This window comes from Squalius cephalus (genome assembly GCF_949319135.1).
Source record: "Squalius cephalus genome assembly, chromosome: 1".
NCBI lineage: Eukaryota > Metazoa > Chordata > Actinopteri > Cypriniformes > Leuciscidae > Squalius > Squalius cephalus.
In genome coordinates, this window is record NC_137122.1 from 15,588,803 (window position 1) to 15,612,268 (window position 23,466).

A 23,466-nucleotide genomic window follows, 5' to 3' on the forward strand; every position below is an offset into this window, starting at 1 on the left:
TAACAGTTTCTCTGTATTCACAAAACAGCAGTGGTAAGCACAGAATCCCACAGTCAACAACTGAGCCTTCTTACCCCAGAACATTGATGACAGGCGGCAGTGGCAATTAGCAGCTTCTCTATGTTCACAGAACAATGGTGAGTTCAAAACCCTGGGAACATTAAAAAGCAACCACTTGGAGGAGCGTAGCTGATAACTTGCAGAATTCAGACAGAGGAATAATCAGTACAGAATCCAGCAGTTAACAACTGAGTCTTCTTACCACAGGACAGCAATGACAGAATGCAGCAGCGGATATCAGGTTCTCTATGTTCACAGAACAACAGTGGTGAGTACAGAATCCAGCAGTTAACAACTGAGTCTTCTTAACACAGGACAGCGATGGCAGACAGAAGTGGCGGTTAGCAGTTTCTCTATGTTCACAGAACAACAATGGTGGGTTCAGAATCCAGCAGTTAACAACTGAGTCTTCTTAACACAGGACAGCGATGGCAGACAGAAGTGGCGGTTAGCAGTTTCTCTATGTTCACAGAACAACAATGGTGGGTTCAAAATCCAGCAGTTAACAACTGAGTTTTCTTCCCATGGGACAGCAATGACAGAATGCAGTAGCGGATATCAGGTTCTCTATGTTCACAGAACAACAGTAGTGAGTACAGAATCCAACAGTTAACAACTGAGTTTTCTTACCACAGAACAGCGCTGGCAGGCAGCAGTGGTGGTTAGCAGTTTCTCTATGTTCACATTAATTCTTGGTTCCCCACCGGGCTGGACGATCTCTGACTGAGCCTTCAGAGTGCTGGTAACATCAAGCTTTCAAACACTCGTGCATGTATCAAACCAATTTAAATCTTCACACGTGCTCACTTCAATCGTCAGACACTGCAATGACACACCACTTAAAAGTGAAAAGGGTACCTTCACCTCAGCTCGTCGGACCGGCAGATCCACTATAATGATACGTTCAAAGGGAGACACCAGGTTCGATCAACAATCCGTAATTCAAAGCACACTCGTACCTTCAAACTGCCGCCTCTGCCTCTCGTCTTCTCGTACCTCAATTTTGGTCAAGTCCGCCTTGCTTGTCTGCACCTCTCCTCTTCAAACTGCCGCTTCTCTCTTCTCAAACCGCCACACACACTGAACTTTTTGACCGCCACACACACTGAACTTTTTGACCGCCACACACTGAGCTTTTTGACCTCCACACACACTGAACTTTTTCTCACAATGCCACTCTCCTCCGCTTCGGACTCGGCCGCTCTCTCTCGCCTGCTGCCCGCTGCCTCCGTTCTGCCCCTCCGCTTCACCCCTCTCTTCTTCAATGCGCCGCTTTTTAAATCCGCGCTCCAATCCGCTGCAGCTGTCGCTCATCAACATGGGCGGCCATGACAGGTAACCGGAACCAAACTGGTGTCACACCGGAACTGTTTCCGCAAGGGAACTCGTTCCGTTTATTATAGTTCCTACTTGTCACTCCGTGACAATATTCTGCTATGATCACTCACAGTGAACTGAGTGAAGGGGAGAATGGGTAAAGGGACTGAAGTGGGAGAAGGAACAAATGAGAAGGAAGGACCGGAGGGAAAAAGCTTTCCTGCATCTTCACTCTGTGGGCTGTGAAACAGAAGCCTGTGTGTGTTTGTGTTGTCCGTATCTCAGAAGATCAAAGTATCTGAGGTTATTTCAGCCTTAAACTGTTACTTCTGACATGATTTTCCTCTTTTAAAAACAGCATTTATAAAATTGTGAAACACTCACGAAGTGACATCATCTGGGCTCTTTCTACTGCATGATGGGAAGACAAGAAAATAATCTCAATCCGTTGTCTGTATTCATCAACCCTGTTACCAAAGTTACTGTAAGAAGAAAAATCTCTAGAACTATGAATAACTTCTACTATTTATGAGAAATGCAACTTCAGCAGTAACTATAAATCAGATTTAAACTGAATCTAATGATGATCTAATAATTTTATTGCAATTAATGCAGCTTTGAGAAAATCAAACAATGTTTAGATTCATATGGACATACAGTATAATGGTGTAGTTATTTACCTGAGTGTCATTCATGTTTTTGTGTTATTGATGTTTTATCCATGTCATATTGTGAGAAATAACAGTATTGTCTTTCAATAGAGCTGTTTTACAGGCTTTTATCATGTATCCTGACTCAAATAATGTGTTTCTAACAGCAAACACTCAGAATAAAGTGATATGATCTGCTGATGATCCTGAATGGCTTGTTGAATGAGTGTTGATAGTCTGAGGCTCATCAATATTAACAGATCTGCTGAAAACACTCTTTATTTCATGACAATAGTTCCTGTTTTCACCTCATTTATTATGCTGATGTCTTCAGATCTCCTGTAAATTGACACTTAAAGCTCATTTTATTGGTGTCAACAGACTGAGGGGATTTGTTGGCTATATGTACATTTATTTCTGAGTTTAACTGTTTTTCTTATCATTATTTGTATTTGGAAGAATTTACATTAAGATATTAAAGTTTTCTTTATTTCTGCATATTGTAGAATATTTTTAATGATTATTAACTGTATTAAGAGAATATTAACAAAGACATGATACTTTATTATACTTTATTATGCATCAGAGAAGCAAAGCATGCGACTGGAATGGATGGAAATGCTCTTATGGTGAAGCCCTTAGTCTCATTTTCACTATTTAAAACACAAGTATATGGTATGTATTGATCACCTTTGAGGTGTATATATTTTCGATACTGGACTCTGGAGTTGCTTTTGCAAAAGCATTCAGCTTTATTAGATAAAATAATTTCTTGGATAGTAAAGCTTATTTTCTGGCATCAAAACCCCAAGACTTTAAGATTGATTTTTAATGAAGTGACAGACTCCACAACTATTTTTTAATGAAGAAGGAGAATAATTATGAGAATAATTAGGGTTATGAATTGAACTAGCATCAGTTACTTTATGATAGACAGGCAGACATGATATCAAGCGGGAAGGAAGTCAACCGGAAGTTGAAGTCGGCCGCGTGCCACCATCTTGTAGCAGAACTTCACCTGCTGTTAGCATCCCATTGACTCCCATTCATTTTGGCGTCACTTTGACAGCGAATAACTTTACATCTGAGGCATTTAAAGACTCCATTTGTCCATTATTTATTTCTAAAGAAACACGACAATGTATAAAATGCTCCATTACCTTGTAGCTTATGGCCCCGTAGAAGCAGTTTTTGTAAAAGTAGGCTAATGATTGCGTCATAACCACGCGACTCTCTGTCGCACAGTAGAGATTATCGTATGGACAGGAGGAGAAGCTCGCGGGCAATCGGGGGGACGTGGAGGCAAAATGACAAAATAATGAATACCTAGTAAAAGTTGCTCCTGCTCCAAGCTCATGGACACCTCCTACTCACACTCTCCGTCTCTGCAAGATTCGGAAGGGAATGATTCAGATTTCTCTTGGCACAGCTACTAGAAGACAGATGGGTTGCTCACGTGGTCCGTGTAACGCTTTGCTCGGTTTGAGTCTGCGCGTCAGGAAAGGAAGTGCTAAGAAATCGCTAAAAATGGGCTTCACTTGTCTCAATTGAGATCCAATGAGATGGCTCTGTCCACTTCTTATACTGTCTATGCATGATATCCAGATGCATGATTTTACAGATGTGTCATTAAGTTAAAAAAAAACTCATTTACTGATTTTTGGCAGATCAGCTCCTCTCACAATTACATCATCAGTGAAGCTCCTCCCACAGCAATTCCCCAATAAATGCTGTAAATTCCCATCAGCTTCAAGTGAAGGCGAGCATCAGAGCATCAGGAAGAGCTGAAATCTGCAAAGACTGAGTTTATTAAAGAGGACAGTGAGAACATGAGTGATCCAGAACCCTGCAGAATGAAACACACTGAAGATCCTGAAGCACAAAGAGGTTGGTGTTTATTCTTCATTCATTCATGATGCTGAAGAACATTCATGTTAGAAACATTCAAACAAGTCATCACTTTCAGATAAACAGTTAAACTATGAAATGATTTTCAACAAATGTTCAGTAAAGGAGGTTGGAGAAACTTTCATATAGATTGTCAACTTCAGGTCAAATTATCTCCCTTATTTACACTTATTTTATATCTGTGTCTGGTTTACATACAGTTGTAACAGTTCTGAAAGGCTGTTCCATTTCTTGTGATGTAATGTTACTCCCCGCCTCAAGGGGGATCTAGAGAGGTTTCTACGGGAAGGGCTATCCTTTTAAGAGAGACAAGTAAGAGTGTTTAGAGAGGTACTGGCATGGTTTTGAGTGTTTGCTCAACTGAGCTGGATGCAAGAAACCCTATTATGAGGAACTTTATTGGTTCTACAGCTCAATGTAAGTTGTGTATATTTTGTAATTCTATGTTTATTATGTGTCAGTTGCATATTTTGATTTGTGTTTGCCTATTTGTTCAGAGGGTTCATCAACACATGCATTGATAAAGTAACTCCAATAAAGTAATAGCCTAATTAGCAATTACTTGTTTACATAGGATAATAATGCATTTTATTTTATTTATGTACCTATTGCTAAAAGCACTATATAAATAAAAGTGACTTGACTTAACTAACGTATCAGTTTAAAGCATTTTTTAATCAAAGTGCTATGGTAGGTCAAACTACCTTTTCTTAACATTTTCTTGTATTGATAATGTTAATTTCCTGTCATCTCTTGGAATATCTGAAAGCCATGTTTTTGCTAATATGTGTCATTATTAGCAGAACACATTTTGGGGAAATTTATGTTGTTGCAGGATGATGTTTTCCCCTCTTGTTATGAGTCTTTTTAGTTTATGTGGCTGTTTCACATCATGCTTGACATTCTCCATTGTGTTTTAAAGGACACCTATTATGGCATTTAAAATGTTCCTAATATTGTTTTGGGACTCCTACATGCATGCAATGACAAAAAAAACACTTTTGTTTTCTTATAATATGCATTTACTTTTACCTGATTTGCTCACCGACTCCCAAATGATTCGTTCAACGACTCATTTTTCCAAACCCCTCCTTTGCGTGACGCTAATCTGCAGTGATTGGTCAGATGACCCAGTCAGTTGTGATTGGTATACTACGTAGTTTGTAGTAAAAAATTCAAAATCAGAGAAGGAATTTGAGTTGATTTATGTTAGCGATCATAGCCCAAAGTTCGGTGGTAAACACCCAATCAGTTATTGTTTGCGTTAGCTCAACGCATAAACATATTGATAAAGCACTGCAGTACTACAAGGTATTGCTCTATTCTTTATGACAACTCCAATAACAGCGACAAACATTTCACGTATTTCAAAAAAATTGACATTGGAGACCTAGAAGCTGCGCTGAGCGTAACTTGCACAACACACATACATACTTATTGAGCATGCTACAGAACACATAAAAGCAACAATTATTAATAATAGTTACAGGTTGTGATTCGGAGGAGGAAGCTGATCCAAATAAACTTGGTACTGAACCTTCCTTCAGTAGCAACCGGCTCGCGAATCCACACTTGAAAGCATTTATGTTTGTAAAGCAATCATCATTAAAATGACACGAACACAGCACAAGGTTCAGGCTATACTTGTGTGGTATAGTTGTAAATATAAACTCTAGCCACTGATTCTCCACATGCTCGTCCCTGGGCAGTGAAAAAAAGGTCGCTTTTGATTCGCACTTAAGAACACGGCGTCTTGTTGTTGACATGATGTTTTCAAGTTTTCCCTGGTGTCTGCGCGTACAATGAGTGGGCGCGGCCAATTTGATAATTTTTCGTCTTGACGTCACAACGAAAAGGAAAATGACTCATTGGAAAACTGATTCATTAAATTGACTCAGATTCGACTCCTACTTTTGAGAGACAATAACTTTTTTTTACGGTGAACTTTCATATATAAAACTTTGCAGGATGTTTTTGTTCACTTAGATCTATGTTACACACTACATGAAAGGTAATTTTTTTTATTCCATGATAGGTGCCCTTTAAAGCGATAAATTCTCAATAGAATTCAAATAGAACATTTAAGTGCGCTGGTGAACATATGCTGAGTAGCGGTGATTCACGCGCGTCACTCATTCACGTTGCTTGTTTTGTTATTGGGGGGTTACCTCCCCCTCCCCACAAACTACGCCCCTAGAGGAGGTGTTGTGTGCGCTGTGTAAACAAACATGATGGTTATTTTAGTCCTAGACTAAATGTGAACATGTATTTACTCATCTCACTTGCACGATAACATTCATTATTCCTCAAAACTAATAAACAGTCAAATGCAATCTCAGAATTTTATATTTTGAGATTGAGATTTTTATAATTCACTATTAAATTACACAAATATACTTTATGTACTTAATCTCACTTTATTAACCAATGTCTTTGCTGCTGACCAATCTGCATTTCCTTTAGCCTGAGAATTATTCATTCCACTTTTGGTGTGAAAGGGCCTTAAAGGGGGGGGTGAAATGCTCATTTTCACTCAATCTCCTGTTAATCTTGAGTACCTATAGAGTAGTATTGCATCCTTTATATCTCCAAAACGTCTTTAGTTTTATTATATTTGTAAGTGAAAGATTGGATGTACCGAGTCTTTCCGGAAAAAAACGAGCGGCTGGGGGCGGGCCGTGTGGGCGGTATGCTATAGCTGTGCTAACCGATCTAACAACAACACAGAGAGACATTTGAAGTAGTTTACTCACCGCATTGCGACAGCGAACCTTTATCATTGTGACTGCTCGATCCTTAAGCATTAGACGATCTGCAAATCCGTCGTGCTTTGTTTATAAAACAATCATCGTCGAAATGCAGGGAACAAAGAGTCGTGCACAACCTCCGTTGATGCTTCGAAAAAACAAACTCCATCCACTATTCCCTTAACGCTGGGTTCTTTGGGAATCTGTGCAGGGTTGTCTTGCCCTGCCAACCAAAAACCCACTTCTTTGGTGACATTGACTTCCCTAAAAGCCGAGCATAGCGCTTTGAGGTAACGTACTGCTTTCGCTCTCTTCTCTCTCTTGCTCTGGTCTGCGAGTGCGCGCGCGGCCGCGGAGAAGTGCCCTTAGGACCCATATAAGGAAATTCCGCTCTATCTTACGTAAGACAGAGCCATACTCGAAAAAAACTTTCCGAAACTTGTGACAAACCGGAAGGAGTATTTTTGGAACAAAAATACTCCTTCAAACGTACAACTTAACTTTTGAAACTTTGTCCATGTTTAGCATGGGAATCCAACTCTTTAACAGTGTAAAAAACTGAGTATGCATGAAACAGCAATTCACCCCCCCTTTAAAGGTGCTGTATTGCCAATTTTCATTGTCAAATGCACTCTTTCCTGTTGCGTGTCCTCAAACCCCTGGCAACCCGTGTGAGCGTCGAGTCTGAGGAAGAAGTAATGTAACATTACTTTTCATAAAAAAAAAAAAAATTATATATATATATTGTTTATATGTATATATTGTAATGCATTACATTTACAAGTAACTTTCCCCAATACTGGGCATTTGTTACCGGGAGATCAACGTTAGTGGCTGGTGGGAAACTCTAAGTGACAGTGACATCCGCTTGAATAAGTGAAATAAAAACATTTAAACAGAATAATCAAATGTTTACCTAAATTATTGGCGTTCCAACCTAAATTTGAGGATGTGAAAAATTGGTCAGATAAACAACTAATTGGAATTAAATTACTTTGTGCACCGAAAAGACAGCATGCAGGAAACCTTCTACCACACCATTGGATTCAGACGTTAGTGCAATTGGTTTGACCTGCATTTAAAAAATGTGTCTACTTTCTGCTATTAAATCGGGCTCATTTTTACGTCCTTTATTTTCATATTTCTATCTTATAAGACATGGCCTTGTCGCTTTCATATTCGTTTCTTCGAATTATTGATGTGCTGAAAATTAAATTAAACCTTTTTATTTTATGTCAGACCTGATGGAACTGAAGGAGGAGAGTGAAGAACTGAGCGACGTGAAGGAGGAGAGTGAAGAACTGAGCGAAGTGAAGGAGGAGAGAGAAGAACTGAGTGAAGTGAAGGAGGAGAGTGAAGAACTGAACGAAGTGAAGGAGGAGAGAGAAGAACTGAGTGAAGTGAAGGAGGAGAGTGAAGAACTGAGTGAAGTGAAGGAGGAGAGTGAAGAACTGAGTGAAGTGAAGGAGGAGAGTGAAGAACTGAGTGAGGTGAAGGAGGAACATCATGTCAAACCTGGAGAAAAACCTTTGAGTCGCTCAAAGACTAAAAATACATTTTTAAAGAAAAGAAGAGCCAAGAAATCTTTAACATGCACTCAGTGTGGAAAAAGTATATTAAACACACGTGATCTTGACAATCACATGAGAGTTCACACTGGAGAGAAGCCATTCACATGTGATCAGTGTGGGAAGAGATTTACTCAAAAAACACATCTGACCGGACACATGAGGATCCACACTGGAGAGAAACCACACACATGTGATCAGTGTGGGAAGAGTTTTTTTGAGAAGCGTAATCTTGATCGTCACATGAGAGTTCATACTGGAGAGAAACCACACACATGTGATCAGTGTGGGAAGAGTTTCACACAATCAGCAAACCTTAGGAAACACATGAGAATCCACACTGGAGAAAAGCCACATGTGTGTGTTCAGTGTGGAAAACGTTTCACATTAAAACAAAATCTTGATGTTCACATGAGAATTCACACTGGAGAGAAACCTTACAAGTGTTCACACTGTAACAAGAGATTCAATATGTCAGGAAATCTGACAACACATGAGAGGATCCACACTGGAGAGAAACCACACACATGTGATCAGTGTGGGAAGAGTTTTACACAATCTATATCCCTTAAGAGTCACATGAAAATCCACACTGGAGAAAAGCCACATGTGTGTGTTCAGTGTGGAAACAGTTTCACATTAAAACAAAATCTTGATGTTCACATGAGAGTTCACAATGGAGAGAGACTGTTCACATGTGATCAATGTGGAAAAACATTTTTTTCTGCATCAAACCTGAAGACACACCTGAGAGTTCATATGAAGGAGAAGTCACATTCATGTTCTGTGTGTGGAAAGAGTTTTTCAGTGCTGCAAACTCTACATAGACATCAGAAAATTCACACTGGTGTGAGAGAGTACGTGTGCTTTGTGTGTGAGAAGACTTTTATTACAGTGGACAGTTTAAAACAGCACCAGAGAATTCACACTGGAGAAAAACCTTACAAGTGTTCACACTGTGACAAGAGATTCAATATGTCGGCAAATCTGACAACACATGAGAGGATCCACACTGGAGAGAAGCCGTTCACATGTGATCAGTGTGGGAAGAGATTCACTCAAAAAGCAAATCTGAACGAACACATGAGGATCCACACTGGAGAGAAACCACACACATGTGATCAATGTGGGAAGAATTTCACACGATCAACATCCCTTAAGAGTCACATGAAAATCCACACTTGAGAAAAGCCACGTGTGTGTTCAGCAGGGTTGGGGAGTAACGGAATACATGTAACGGCGTTATGTAATCAGGATACAAAAATCCAGTAACTGTAATTTGTTACAGTTACGTCAAAAAACATTGTAATCAGATTAGTTACATTTTTAAAAAAGGAGGAATACATTCAGGATTACAATGGTTTCATTTAAAACTAAATAAATCAGTATTTTGGCATAATATCATTATATAAACCCTCTAGGCGCCACGGTTGAGTTTACTCGACAAGATGCGGCACTGAATAAAATGGCTGATTTTGTCAAATAGGGTGTCAAATTTCGTTCGACCTCCCCTTCACTAGATTGCAGACATGTCATACTTCACCCCCGACTCAAAAAAGTCATGCTTCTATACAAAATCTTCGTGCTAGAGCGCATTGAATCAGTGCCAACAAAAGCGGAGCTAGTGTGCGAGTGAACCATTTTATCTGAGCAATATTGTCAATGTCAGCAAGTATTTGCATTAAATTATTATTATTATTATTATTATTATTATTATTATTATCTAATGGCATCAATAAAGCTTACCCGCAATGAAGTGTTGGGTCTTCTATTCGCGGACCCTGATTCTGAAGGGGAATATCTGCCTTCAGAAGATGATGGTGATTCTGAAAGTGAAAGTATAGCCCTACACCAAGCACAAACGGTAAATCTTTTGCCCAATGTAGATGGTCCTTTGCCTAATGTCAGTGGTGGGAACAATGTTTCCCAGGGATCAGAGTGTTCATCGCGAAGTTAGCAGGCCTGTTAGTGTTGTGGGGAACGAGGCGGGAGATTTTTACCGCGCTAGCCATGTAGCTTTGTCTTCTGACCGTGTGCCTCTCCGCAATCGCGGCGACAGTATTGTGGTGGAGACTTTGTCTAATGCCACTGGGTATGTTAGACAAGGTCGAAGTATTCATAGGACAGATAGGGGGCAACGTGGAGGCAGGGTGGGGAGTCGCAATGACAATGACAGTAGTCCGAGCTGTGCACACTCGACGCGCGCGCAAGGCAGATCTGGCCGCGCTGCTCGTAGCAGGAGCAGAGGCAGTGTGACACGGGGCAGAGGGGCTATTATGTGTTTGTGTGTCATATGAATAATATATATGTGCCCCATACATGGAATCAGAGTGCCTACTGTATGTAGTAAATGGAAAATCTCTACAGCAAAAGGCCAACCGCTACATGCATTCGGTTTGTTTCTACCGTTTATTAGTAATGATTTACAGTTTGTATACTATTTACTATTTACCTGAGCATTCAGTATTGTGCAATATAGCATACAGAAGGTGAGGGACATTTTGGGGGGAAAGAAGTGCTGCATTTTATCATTTAAATGTGACTTTTCATGAAAATTCTATAATCCAAGATGACCACCACCATATGACGTCATAATATGCAAATTAGATGGGGAAATGTAATCCCTACATAAACTTTGGGTCATCCTTTTGAAATTAAGGTGTCAAAATCGAACGTTTTAGGAAAAAACCTCTGGCGCCTAAAGGGTTAAGCGCTGCTTGATTATACAGTAGTTCCTGGTTCTGTTGCCAGTAATGACTCGCGTGTGCCACCCGCTGGTAAAACTAACTTTAGATGGAAATAACTTAACTCTGCTGTAAAGCCGAAACAATCTCTGTTACCTTAAATTATACGCTTATCTCTGTAAAGCTGCTTTGAGACAATCTACATTGTTAAAAGCGCTATATAAATGAAGATGACTTGACTTGACTTGACTTGGTACATGCGCAAATACAGCTGTCTACAATCTCCTCAGACGCAGATCGAATCACTGCTGCTAGTAGAAGGTAAAAATGCTTTCAGTTCATGGAAATTCCACTTCTATTTTGTTTTCAAAGAAGAAAATGCAAACAACATGGTTGTACCAAAATGTCCTTTCTTAATTTCTTCTCACTTAACGGGATGTTCGCTGTATAGGTAACGTAGGAACTCCCACTGCCAATGCCACAAGTTCAGTCAGGCAAATTAAGAAAGATCACGGCTTTAGTCAACATGTAGGCCTATTTTAAAATAAACTATGAAGATTGTGTAGAAATTTTAAATGTTGTGTTTTTATTTTTTCCTTTTACATTGTATGCCAATATTTGAATTTTGATAGATATTTTGGACCTACAAATACACTTCCAAATACTTTCGCACGCACACACTTACACAAAGGCCCAAAGCGCAGAGGGTGAAAAGGACGGAAGAATGCTCATTTAGGGAGACAATGTTGTCACCAAAAACCCCCTTGACTGAGGCAATAGAAGATTGATGTCACAAGATTTATTTCCTCTGGAAAAAACCTATGAAACTGCATAGGAACAATGTAACCCAGTTCCGTATAAATATGACTACTTCTTTGATTTTAAGTTGTTGCATTTTTTTATTTTTGATGTCGTGTGCATCCCTGGGGAGAAATTAGTTCTCTTCTAGCTCAGTTTTTTTGCTTAAATTGCTCTGCTCTATTATTATGACCGCCGCTAGCGTAGCTAGCGAAAGCGGTCATATAGGGATTGTCAAAGTTTTTTTTTTTTTTTTTCGTCATCTACTGAATTTTTCGTCAACGATACCAGGGACACCGAAACTCCGGGGAACATGAAATTTGGTGGGCATGTAGCCCCACTAGACTTTTACGGAAAAATTTAGTTTGGTCCCCGGGCCCCCCCCCACCCCCACCCCGCACTGCCCCCCCCCCTGCACTGGGCCCCCCCCCCCCAAACCCCAAAAATGCAGTTTTTCCTAAATAACTACCTGAACCGTGGCACCGAGGATGAAGACATTTTTATGGTATGTTGGTCTTAAGGGCCCACATCAACCAAGCCCATAATCACTCATTTGTGATTTGCGCCCCTCCCATAAAAAATGAAAATGCATTATTATTCTGCTTTAATCGCCCCTATCTTCAGTTGAGATGTTCAGAACTGCATCATATTTCATGTGTATGATTAACTTGACATCCTCTGGGGGTATGCTAAGTTTCGTAGAATTTCATCCATGGGGGGGTATAAAATAAATTCATTTATGTGCACATTTAGTGACTGTACACTCATCGGCCTGTAGATGGTGGTGTTGAGCGAAGGGTTGCTGGTTTAGGATGATACTGTCACACACACACATGCAGGAATACAAACAAACGCAAGCATGCACACACACTGACATCCACACGCACAGACACACACCCATACACCCATACACACACATACAAATCCACATGCACAGACACACACACACACAAACACACACGCGCACACACATGTACGCACGCATACATACACGCACAGACACACACACACACACACACACACACACACACACACACACACACAGACACACACTATGAATACATTTTGTCAGCGTTATGGACATAACATGAAATACACACACTTTACAAGTGTCCTACAAACTGTGAATTATTAAACAAACTGCCGATGTAGCATGAAAAAGACTTGCTTGAACACAATAAGTGTGTTTTTGAAACTCATTTTTGTAATGCATTATGTAGGGAAAACCACTGTTATGGATGTGACGTTCTCACATTATGGATGTTAAGTGTCAAAACTAATGACTTTTGATATAAAACTTAAATAGTAATGGCAAATAATTACAAAACTCTAAATTATCCATGATCCACAGGAATACTCCAGACAGTCTTTTAAAATATACAACTTATATACATAAACACGCAATACAGCCAAATTGCTCCACGTCATTTATTTTTGTGGAAAGCCAGTGCAGGCCTGAGCGGCGGTCATATTTTGTACCGCCATGCGGTACATCTAGTTATAACTTGAAAAACCTCGGATGAGAACAAGTTATTTTTTATTTCTATTGCTTGAATTGCTTACAAGGTAATTAGCCTTTGTAATATCCACTCATACAGGACTGCCCTGTTGAGATTGGATAAGCTGAAGTTTTATAACCTGTAACTTGATGATTTGCTACAAATATTAATCATTGTGTAACCACTATTTTATCTTTTGTTTAAATACATTTTTATTTCATAAAGACAAGCACTGTTAAATTTTTACTTCAGCTTACAAAGACAGTTCTATTAAAGCAGCGCTCAGTGAGACTGGCAATTTCTGTGCTGTTTTCTCGCAGGTTTCTCTCTCGAGCTCCCCATATAGTTTCGGAGTATATATATATATGAGAAAACTGTTGTAAACTCGTTGTCAACTCTCCCCCCTCCCATCTCGCTCAGGCCATGTGCATTTGTTTTCAGAGAAGCCGGCGAACAAACGGAGCCATGTCCACTGAGGTATGTATGATTCTCAGAACAATATCATATAAATGTTGAGATAGTGTATATTTGTATAGTGGAGATAGTGTATATTTTTATAGTGTTGCCAAACGTAATCAGTAACATTATGGCGAAAAACAATACTATAAGAAATATTTCCGCTATTTATTTATTTTTAGTTTAGCCTATAGCTATAGCTACTTAGATTATGCATTATCAAAATAAATGTTACGTTACATTCTTTTATAATTTTGACGGTGATCCGAGTTGTCCATCATAACGATTGACCAAACAAAGTCAAACACGTAGCCTAGTTTGTTTATTTATTTTGCAAGAATACGTGTACTATGGTAAGGCTATATTTTATTCGTTCATAACGTTTGGTTTGAAATTTCATAATAACAGTGGTTCATTATTTGATATTGCAGGGTTCAACTTCAACTGCCTCGTCCGAGTTTGCTGCAAAGGCCATAGGTACTATTGTAAAACCCAAAACTCCCAGGAGGAGATATCAGACGGGGGGGAAAGGCGCAAGATCTAAGGATCTTGAACAAGATAACCAGAGGAGGATGAAGGAGCTGCAGGAGCGGCGCATGGCTGAAATGAAGGTTGGTTTATTTCCAGACAAGAAAGTAATAATTCAGATACACTACATTTTGCAATAAACATTTTCCAATAAAAAAACTATTTTTTTTTTTTTTTTTTAGGAAAAACTTCATTATCTAGAGATTGGACAAAAAGAAAAATTGCTTGAGAAGATTTTGAACAGGACCCCAGGAATTTTATTTGATGTAATGTCATTAATGGAGGTACCCCCACATCCTGATCCAGTCCCAGACCCAGCGGCTCTCCACTGGTGCACTTGCCAAAATTGCAGGGAGATGGACACAGATATTGAAAGAGTGTGATGTCGCCAATCCCTGCAACATTGCATTAGTCAGATGGCATACATGCAATATTACATTTTGGATGAAGGTGTGTTGCGGCTGGCCCGAGCTGCATGGAATGACATTTTTGCACTTTCGGACAACCCGGAGCCCGGACTCGAGCAGAGACAATTCCGACATGCAGCCTATAGACAGTTTGTCTTGTGGCAGCATGGTCGCCTGGGTGTGGGCAATAGGGTGGTTATACCAAGTTGCTGTGTGTGGAAGATCAGGGACACATTTCCTGATCCCAGGGCCCACTACACTGGCTACAGGGTGCGCCGCTTAGAGTAAATATAATAATTTAGATTGATTATATTGCCATTATTGTAAATAGTTATCTTTTCAACCATTTTAAATAAATATGTTTGCCTCAACTTTGTTGTGTTTCAGTTATTCATTTACACACTTTTTCATATAAAATATATTTATTATAATAAATTACAAGAATCAAACATATAATTGCCAGTGCTGCATGACATATTTTCATCTATAAATTTCTGTATAGAAGATTGCAGTTCCGTTAGTCTTGTGGGTTTTCGGACACTATGTTTCCTCTCGCTATGTGTCCTCTTACAAGTTCGTGAGTGGGTGGGTGGTGGCTGTACTGAAACAAGAAGACCCAGCCGTCTTGGGTCGTCAGGCCTAATTGAAACATTTCTGGGAAGGCCGGTACCACTTCTCAACCTCCTGGACAGAATGGCTCTCTGTATGTCTGGGATGTAGGAGTATTGTTTTTTTTCCTTCACTGTGTACACCCCCCAAGTCTTTGATTTTTTTTATTGTACGACCGCCGGTACCTGTAGATAAAAGAAGCCTTTAATATGAATTATACATAAAAAGATTGTTAACAAAAGACAGGTTTTATATATATGTTACAACTTACATCTTGTGTCCCTCCCGATTGCGTGCTGGCAGCCGTCGGTTATGCTTGTTGTAGTCGATAGCTGCAAGCAAAGTCCGGGTCTTGTAAACAAAAGGCGTGTATGACATGCGCTTTGCGGCATACATTAAAATGTGGTTCTGGAAGCTTTCCAGGTCTGATGTGGTCCTGTGTGGGAAATAGACAAAAAAAAACACACGAATAACCATCCAATCTGCTCATAAAATAAGGCTATTTTGACTGTAGATGCTGACCTAAAGTTTATTAACTTCTTCACCTGTGTCAACCACCTTTTCTCCAGCACGATGGCGGTTAGTGCCTGGTGAGCCGCAGAACCTGTATTCACACCACATCATTGGGAGTAAAATGACTGCATCATTACAGGGCACTATATCCTAAATATTCATTGTCTGTTTGATATTACCTGCAATGATCCAAGGGCTTATTCTCACTGCCCTCTTCAAGAGGTTCATGCTCACAAAAGCCACTTGCCCACGAATGCTCGTTGCTTACATGGTGTAGCACACCAACCCACATCATCTGTACAAAAGGAATACAAATTATGCAGGCACAAACTATATGAGTCAATATGACAAAATAAATTCAAATAACATGCCTTGAAATGCTCTTCGTTTGCGGCTTGTTTGCTGCAATACCAGAAGTGATTTACAATGTCTTTTATCCACACCAGAATTCCAGTTTGGTTCTTTATTGATACAGCCTGATTAAAATAACAATGTAAATATTTAACTTTCAAACATATGTCTTATATCATGCTATGTCTATACCATGATTAGGACAAACCAACATGTTGAAGGTTAATCACGGTATACAATTTTTTTTTTTGGGGGGGGGGGGGATATAAGCTTACCCGTCGAAGTTCCTTGCTTAAACTTTTAGCAGCATGCCAAATATCCAGTCGATGGTGGATACCCCAAGCCTTGTATTTCCCACGCTCTGGATCTGTAAAAAAAAATAAAAATAAAAAAAATAACAGTTTACAACTTAGGTATGATGCAAATCTGTTCTGCATATAATAGTAATAAGTCATACTAAGTTCTTACTCAGCAAGGCAGTGATCTGTGAGTGGGCATCAGTGACCACTTCTTTTTATTTTTATTTCTGTAAGCAGTGCATCCATAGTCCTTACAAAACACTCCCTCTCCATGATTACAGAATTCCGGTTGGTCTCACGTTTGTCAACAGAGACAATGTGCACAATGTCTCTGGAATCCTGTTCAATGGTCGTATACGTACAGTACTGTGCACAGTGACCACTTTTTAATGACAGTGGCCACTTTTCGGTAGTTATTTCCAGACAGGAGAACGTTCATAGACAACATGAAATCACCAGACTGCATACCGAATTTCAGTGTTGGCTGGGAATTCCAACGCCACACCATGTGTCCGAATGAGCATATCTAATGAAAAGACATTAAAATTTTGATTAAAAGATAGTTATGCTACAATACAACCAATTTTTTTTAAGCTTTTTTACCCCAACTGCTATGCCATAGGTATGCTAATTCACACAGCTGAACTGATAAACATCAGCTGACCCCAAGTGACCACCTCCACCATACAGTTTTCAAATGGGATATGAGGATTGGGCCGACAAGCACTGAGGAGGTTAGTCGCTCACACAATAATCTTACCCATTCCATGACGACTCTGGTACCCCGTGGTTTCAGCGTCACCCGGAATGGCTGAGCACCAGGGCATGGTCCAGACAACTTGTCTCTGTGGTTGAACTTTTCTGTTGGAAGTCTCAAGTACATGGCCAGTGCATGGAGGTTGTCATTATATGTGATGTTGGCTTGTTTTCCAACAAGGTCGTCCTCATAAACAACTTTATGCTGCCCAGATAATTTCTCTATTACCCCTTTTCCACCAACAAGAACCGGGTGCTGGTTCAGAGCCAGAGCCAAAGCTGGTTCAGAGTTGGTTCGACTGATGAGCTTACTTAGAACCGGTTTGCCTTTCCACCGGCTAGAGAGCCACAACAGAGCCAGATCTTACGTCACTGTATACGTCTCATGTTGCCCAGCAACCGCTAGTGCGGTAGCGCCAAACACAAACACGCCAGGCTTGTTCGAGATGCATCGGCTTCTCGCAGATCGATCGCCGCATGACATCAAAGCACTGCGATAGCGATCTAAAAGCACAAGGAGTCGTATGCTCTCCAAACACTCCCGCAGCTCCGATCGGTCCTCGCCGCTCCGATGCATCTCGAACAAGCCATCAACAATAACGGACGTTGCAATACTATGGATGCTCATGGGTTTGCAAAAATACATCGGAATCCAACGCGTTCGTGCAGCTCGCCGTAACTTACATAGACGGATATTATAATCGAGCTGCTATTAGCTCGACTAGCTGCTATTTAAAAATGGCGGTCACAAGTTTCTATTCGTCTTGTTGGTCACGGTAACCCCGCCCCCAGCCCCTGACGCAAGCGGTTCTTTCTTGGCTCCGTTCTAGACCCTGCAATGATTTGGTGCTACTTAAGAACCAGTTTTACTGGTTCGGAGCTGGTGCTTTGGCGATGGAAAAACAAAGAACCGATTTGAAACTAGGCTCTGGCTCCGAACCAGCACCAGCTCTGCCTTGGTGGAAAAGGCACCTATTTCCTCATCTGGAGGATCCAGCATTTCAAAATCAAGCACAGCCTCATCCATAGATATTTCTGTCAAATCATGTGCTTTGCCGCTAACAGTCCTGTGTAAAGAGACAAACTATGAGTACATTGATGATATAGTACTTCATTATATGAACAAATGTAAAATTGACTTGTTCAAATATTTTTCATCATTCAGTTTCATATGTAAGTTGTTTGAAGGAATGAATGAGGCAGCTTTATTTCAACACAAAATTTACAGCAAGTAAAATACCGTAGATGAAGAGAAGGGAAAAAATCATCGTCCGAGCTGTCCCCGTCTTCCAAGTTCAAATTATTAGGGTCCCCATAAAGATCATCCATCTCTATGCTGTGTGTGCAAAACAACATTCATCTTAGGCCCTGTTTACACGAGAACGCTCGCGGGTGAAAACGTAAAAATATTTTATCAGATGTGCCTTTCGTTTAGACGGCGACGGCGTTTTCGGGGCTTAAAAACGCAAAAAAGTGAAACCACCCTCCAGAGTGGAAATCTTAAAAACGCTCCACCGTCGCGTTTCCATTTAAACGGTAAAAACGCAAAAGTTTGCTAGACAGTGAAGGCACCGATCAGTGCTTCACATTGCCACCTAGCCGCCTGGAGTGCATACTACATTGAATTTCACACACTTTTGCGTCACCATATGCACGCAGATTTCCCCCCGATAACGCTCGTCTAAACGCAGAATAAAAAGTGATCACTTTTGCGTTTTCTCTTCAGATCGTTTCCGTGTAAACGTAGCCTTAGATTGGATGGACAGATCAGTGTGAGTTTATGAAACATTGCTGTGAAATACTTACAAGGTTCTCCTCAAAAAATCACCACCCCCCTCATCTGGAGAGTCACAATTTTCTTCAGTAATGTCCATGGAGTGCATGCTACAATCAACAAATAAATATATGTGAACATACACCAATTATATAGAAATATAGGTAAAAAAATTAACATGACCCAATGAAAGACACTCACCTTGACTCCAAAGCACCAACTTCTCCCTCTCCAATTAGTGGACGAACACCAAGCTCAGGAATGGCTACATCACTGTTTGAAAATATGGTAATTTATAGATATGCATGTGCAAAGTTATGAAAGCTAGTTTTAGTAAAGCTATTAGATAGGAACATACTGATCACGGTCAGATTCCTCCGTGAAGCTTGAGATCGGTGGTAGTGGTGTTCTGGGGTGCCCCTTACTCGAAGTTGATGACACTTGCCAACGCTTGTAGCTAAAAAGAAAAAAAATGTATCAATCTTTTATCAACGTCATTTATACACAAGGTCAAACTAGCACAGATGGAGTTGCATGTGTGAAGTTGCAATGAAATTTCTCATTTACTAACAGTTCTGTTTGTGTATATGTGGGTAAATCAATATACAAAGTTGCATTATTAGCTAGCAGCTCTCGTGTCGGTTTATGTATTTTATGTCAAGTCAGCACGGTAACATAACGTTACTAATTCTGAGGCAGACGACAAGCTAAACTAAAGCATAATTTGAAGAATTTCATATCGATTTATAGGCGATCTCAGTAACACAAATAAAACCTGATAGAGGAACGGACAAAACACTACAGAAAACAAACACGTTTTTTTACTAATGAAAATGCTAACATCTAAGTTACAGTATCTAGTGTACTAGTAAGCCCGTAACAGACAGTGACCATAATAAAAACCTAAACAGACAATAGCAAACATCCTGAGGTCACAATTACAAGAAATACAAACATTAAACACAGTTTATTCTAAAGATACTTACAAGTGCAACAGCAAGAAGGCCAGGTCAGCATCGGTTTTGCAGGCTTCGCTTTCTTTCCGTTCTCTCCATTCTGAAAAAGCCGGTCCAATATTAACTCTAGTCTGACTTCTCGCTCGGCCAGTCTCCCGTTTCCTCTTTCTTTGGTCCTCTGACAAAGATTTCCGAGCTTTCTTCTTCTTTTTTACATCAGCCATTACGAAAACATGAAGAACTCAATATCTAGCGTTACCTTTTTCTTATAGCTAGCCGGATACTGGATGGATGGGGGCGTGTACGCGTGCAGTGCCGTAAAGCAATTCGTTACCTCGCGAGACCTGATATTACACGATACTTCCTAACACTGAGGCCGGCGGCGCGCCGGCCCAAAGTTGCAAGGGTGGTTTTGCGGCTCACAGGCACCAGGGGGGTGCGAGACGACCACCATTCAACACGAAATCAGTAATATAAACATTACAATGACTCCAAAGCTGTTCGGTTAAAGGAGTCATAACCTGCAATTTTCACTTTTCCACGAGAATCAATGTATGTTATGATTACCTAACGATTATACACTGGCCGGGAAGCCGATATTTAAAAGTGAAGCGTTTGTAAAGCGTCAGGAGGATGAGATAAATACCATAGGGTTGTTCCATAAAAAAAGATTAGAATTCAAGCCAGGCTTATTTCGGTTAGTCAGACTTATTGTCAGTTGATTCTGTTTCATAAAGCAAACTTAAAATGGTTAGAACTCAGTTACTCTGGCAACTTATGCTGGGAAACGTCCCGGTTACTAATGTAACCCTCGTTCCCTGAAGGAGGGAACGGGAGACATAACGTCACGTGACAACATAATTGGGATCACTTCAGGGAGACCTATCAACTTCGAGTGTCTACAGAATGAGCCAATGAACGTTGGCGTGCATGAATCGCGTCACAGCGCCCTACGCAAGACTCTCAGACCCCCAATTGGCTGGGGCGGAAGATCTGCGTAGAGGGAGTTCAACGGCTGTTCCATTATACCCCACACAGAGGAACTCTTGGATAACACTGGGAAAGTGTGCCTTTCCAGGGAAAGGACGCTGCGGAGCCACATCCTGCCCGAATGGAGGTAACGAGGAGAATACAAATATGGACTGGCCGAAGGGGCAGTGCAACATATGGAATGTCACTGGGGTGGCTCCAGCCCGAAGGGGGAGGCTACACTAGACAGTGACCGCAGAGCAGACTCTGCCAAGGGAAAGACACAGCCTCACCGCATGGAGTTGGTCGTTGAAGAATACACATATGGATCCCAGCCTAGCACAAGTTACACAAGCATACGAGCACTAGGCCTGGCGTCGGACGAACTCACAGGGTTCGCCAAGTGGGGAACTCGACTGGAGCAAAAAACGCACGTATCCGTTCCTAGGAAGGAAGCAGCAAGCCGACACTAGAGCGAGAAACTTCGGTGTTACTGGCTGATTGAAGCAAGCACACAGGAAGAAACCAGCTCAACACGTAGGCTATAAAACCTAGCGAACGTGTTAGGTGTCGCCCAAGAACCTGATGATCAGGTCGTGCTTTTCCAAAGACTTACCATCAACAGCATTGTGATGTGCGGCAATAGCGGCAACATACACTTTAAGGGTGGAGGGAGACAGCCTTCGCTCCAGCCCTTCGTGCAGGTAGGAAAGCACGGCTCTGATCGAGCAAGATCGGGGGTTCTCCTCGTTAGAGGGGGCTCTAGCGGAAGTGATGGTGTCAACTACCGCAGGGGGTAGGTCACCTAGAACCTCCGCGTCCCGTCCAGGGAACAGACATGGAGTTTCCAGAGGTCTGGACGTGGGTCCCATAGGGTGCTCCATCTCTGAGAGAGCAGGTCCTCTCTCAGAGGGATGGGCCAGGGAGGGACTGTTGCGAGGAGCACTAGTTCCGGGAACCAGGTCCAGTTGGGCCAATACGGCGCAACTAACAAGACCTGCTCCTCGTCCTCCCTGACTTTGCACAAGGTCTGTGCAAGAAGGCTCACTGGGTGAAACGCATACTTGCGTAGGCCCCGGGGCCAGCTGTGTGCCAGAGCATCCGAGCCAAGGGTCCGCTCGTTCAGGGAATAAAACAACTGGCAGTGAGCCGTGTCCGGGACGGCAAACAGATCTACCTGTGCGGTCCCGAAGCGCCTGAAAATCAGCTGGACCACCTGGAGTCGCCATTCTCCCGGTAGCACCTACTGCTGTGAGAGCTCGTCGGCTGCACGATTGAGCAGGCCCGGAATGTAAACGGCACAAAGCGACCTCAGATGCTTCTGATTCCAGAGGAGGAGATGGCGGGCGAGTTGTGACATGCGGCGGGAGCGTAGACCACCTTGGCGGTTGATGTACGCAACGGTCGCCGTGCTGTACGCCGTACGGACCAGTACATGCTTGCCTAGTAGCAGCGTTTTGAAGCGGTTCAGCGCAATATGTACTGCTAACAACTCGAGGCAGTTGATGTGCCAATGCAGTTGAGGCCCTGTCCACAGACTTGAAGCTGCATGCCCGTTGTACGTGGCCCCCCAGCCGGTGGCAGAGGCATCCGTGGAGACCACAGAGTGCCTGGACACTTGTTCCAGGGGAACACCTGCCCGCAGGAACGAAGGGTCCGACCACAATTTGAGAGTTTAGTGACAGTGCGGAGTCACTTGGACCCGGCACGAGCCGCTCTGCCACGCCCATCTCGGGACTCGATCGTGGAGCCAGTGTTGGAGAGGCCTCATATGAAGCAATCCGAGCGGCGTTACCGCTGCTGCAGATGCCATATGCCCCAGGGAGCCTCTGAAAAAGTTGTGGTGCCGCTTTTCTGCATCTGAGCGTGCTCATGCAGTTCAACACTGACTGGACGTGGGCCTCGGTGAGGCACGCTGTCATGTTGATCGAGATCAACTCCATACCGAGAAAAGAGATCCTCTGCCCGGCGGTGAGTTTGCTCTTTTCCCAGCTGACCCGAAGCCATAGGTGGCTGAGGTGACTGAGCACCATGTCCCTGTGTTTGCACAACTGCTCTCTCAACTGGGCCAGAATGAGCCAGTCGTCGAGGTAGTTGAGAATGCGAACACCACGCTCGCGCATGGGAGCAATGGCCGCCTCCGCGGGGCGACAGGGCCAGCCCAAAGGGGGTAAGACCTTGTACTGATATGCCCGTCCCTCGAACGCAAAGCGAAGAAATGGTCTGTGTCGAGGGAGAATCGAGACATGAAAGTACGCATCCTTCAGGTCGATCGCTGCAAACCAATCTTGGGGAAGGATGCATTGGGGAAAAATGCATTTCTACGTAAGCATCTTGAACGGTAGCCTGTGAAGGGACCGGTTCAGGACGCGCAGGTCCAAGATTGGTCATAACCCACCACCTTTCTTGGGTACAATGAAGTACGGGCTGTAGAAGCCAGTCTTCATATCAGCTGGAGGGACCGGCTCGATCGCGTCCTTCACCAGTAGGACAGCGATCTCTGCCCTGAGCACAGTGGCATTGTCCGCCAGAACATGGGTGAACAGAATGCCCTTAAAAGCAGGGGGGCGCCGGGCGAACTGAATCGCATAGCCTCGCCGTTAGACCAGACGAGAAC

At 42.1% G+C, this 23,466-nt stretch overlaps 2 protein-coding genes across 3 annotated transcripts in view; one reads left to right on the plus strand and one right to left on the minus strand.

Annotated features, from left to right (window-relative positions):
* LOC307162295 (uncharacterized protein) overlaps positions 1-23,466 on the minus strand; it is a 236,559-nt gene that overhangs the window by 115,774 nt on the left and 97,319 nt on the right. The gene's annotated exons all lie outside the window — the stretch shown is intronic.
* LOC307171096 (uncharacterized protein) lies at positions 4,257-9,886 on the plus strand (the record flags this gene model as incomplete). The annotated part of the gene is made up of 3 exons (XM_079892489.1): positions 4,257-4,352; positions 7,922-8,476; positions 9,840-9,886. The coding sequence occupies exons 1-3, from the start codon at positions 4,274-4,276 to the stop codon at positions 9,884-9,886; spliced, it is 681 nt and encodes a 226-aa protein (XP_079748615.1). The 5' UTR covers positions 4,257-4,273.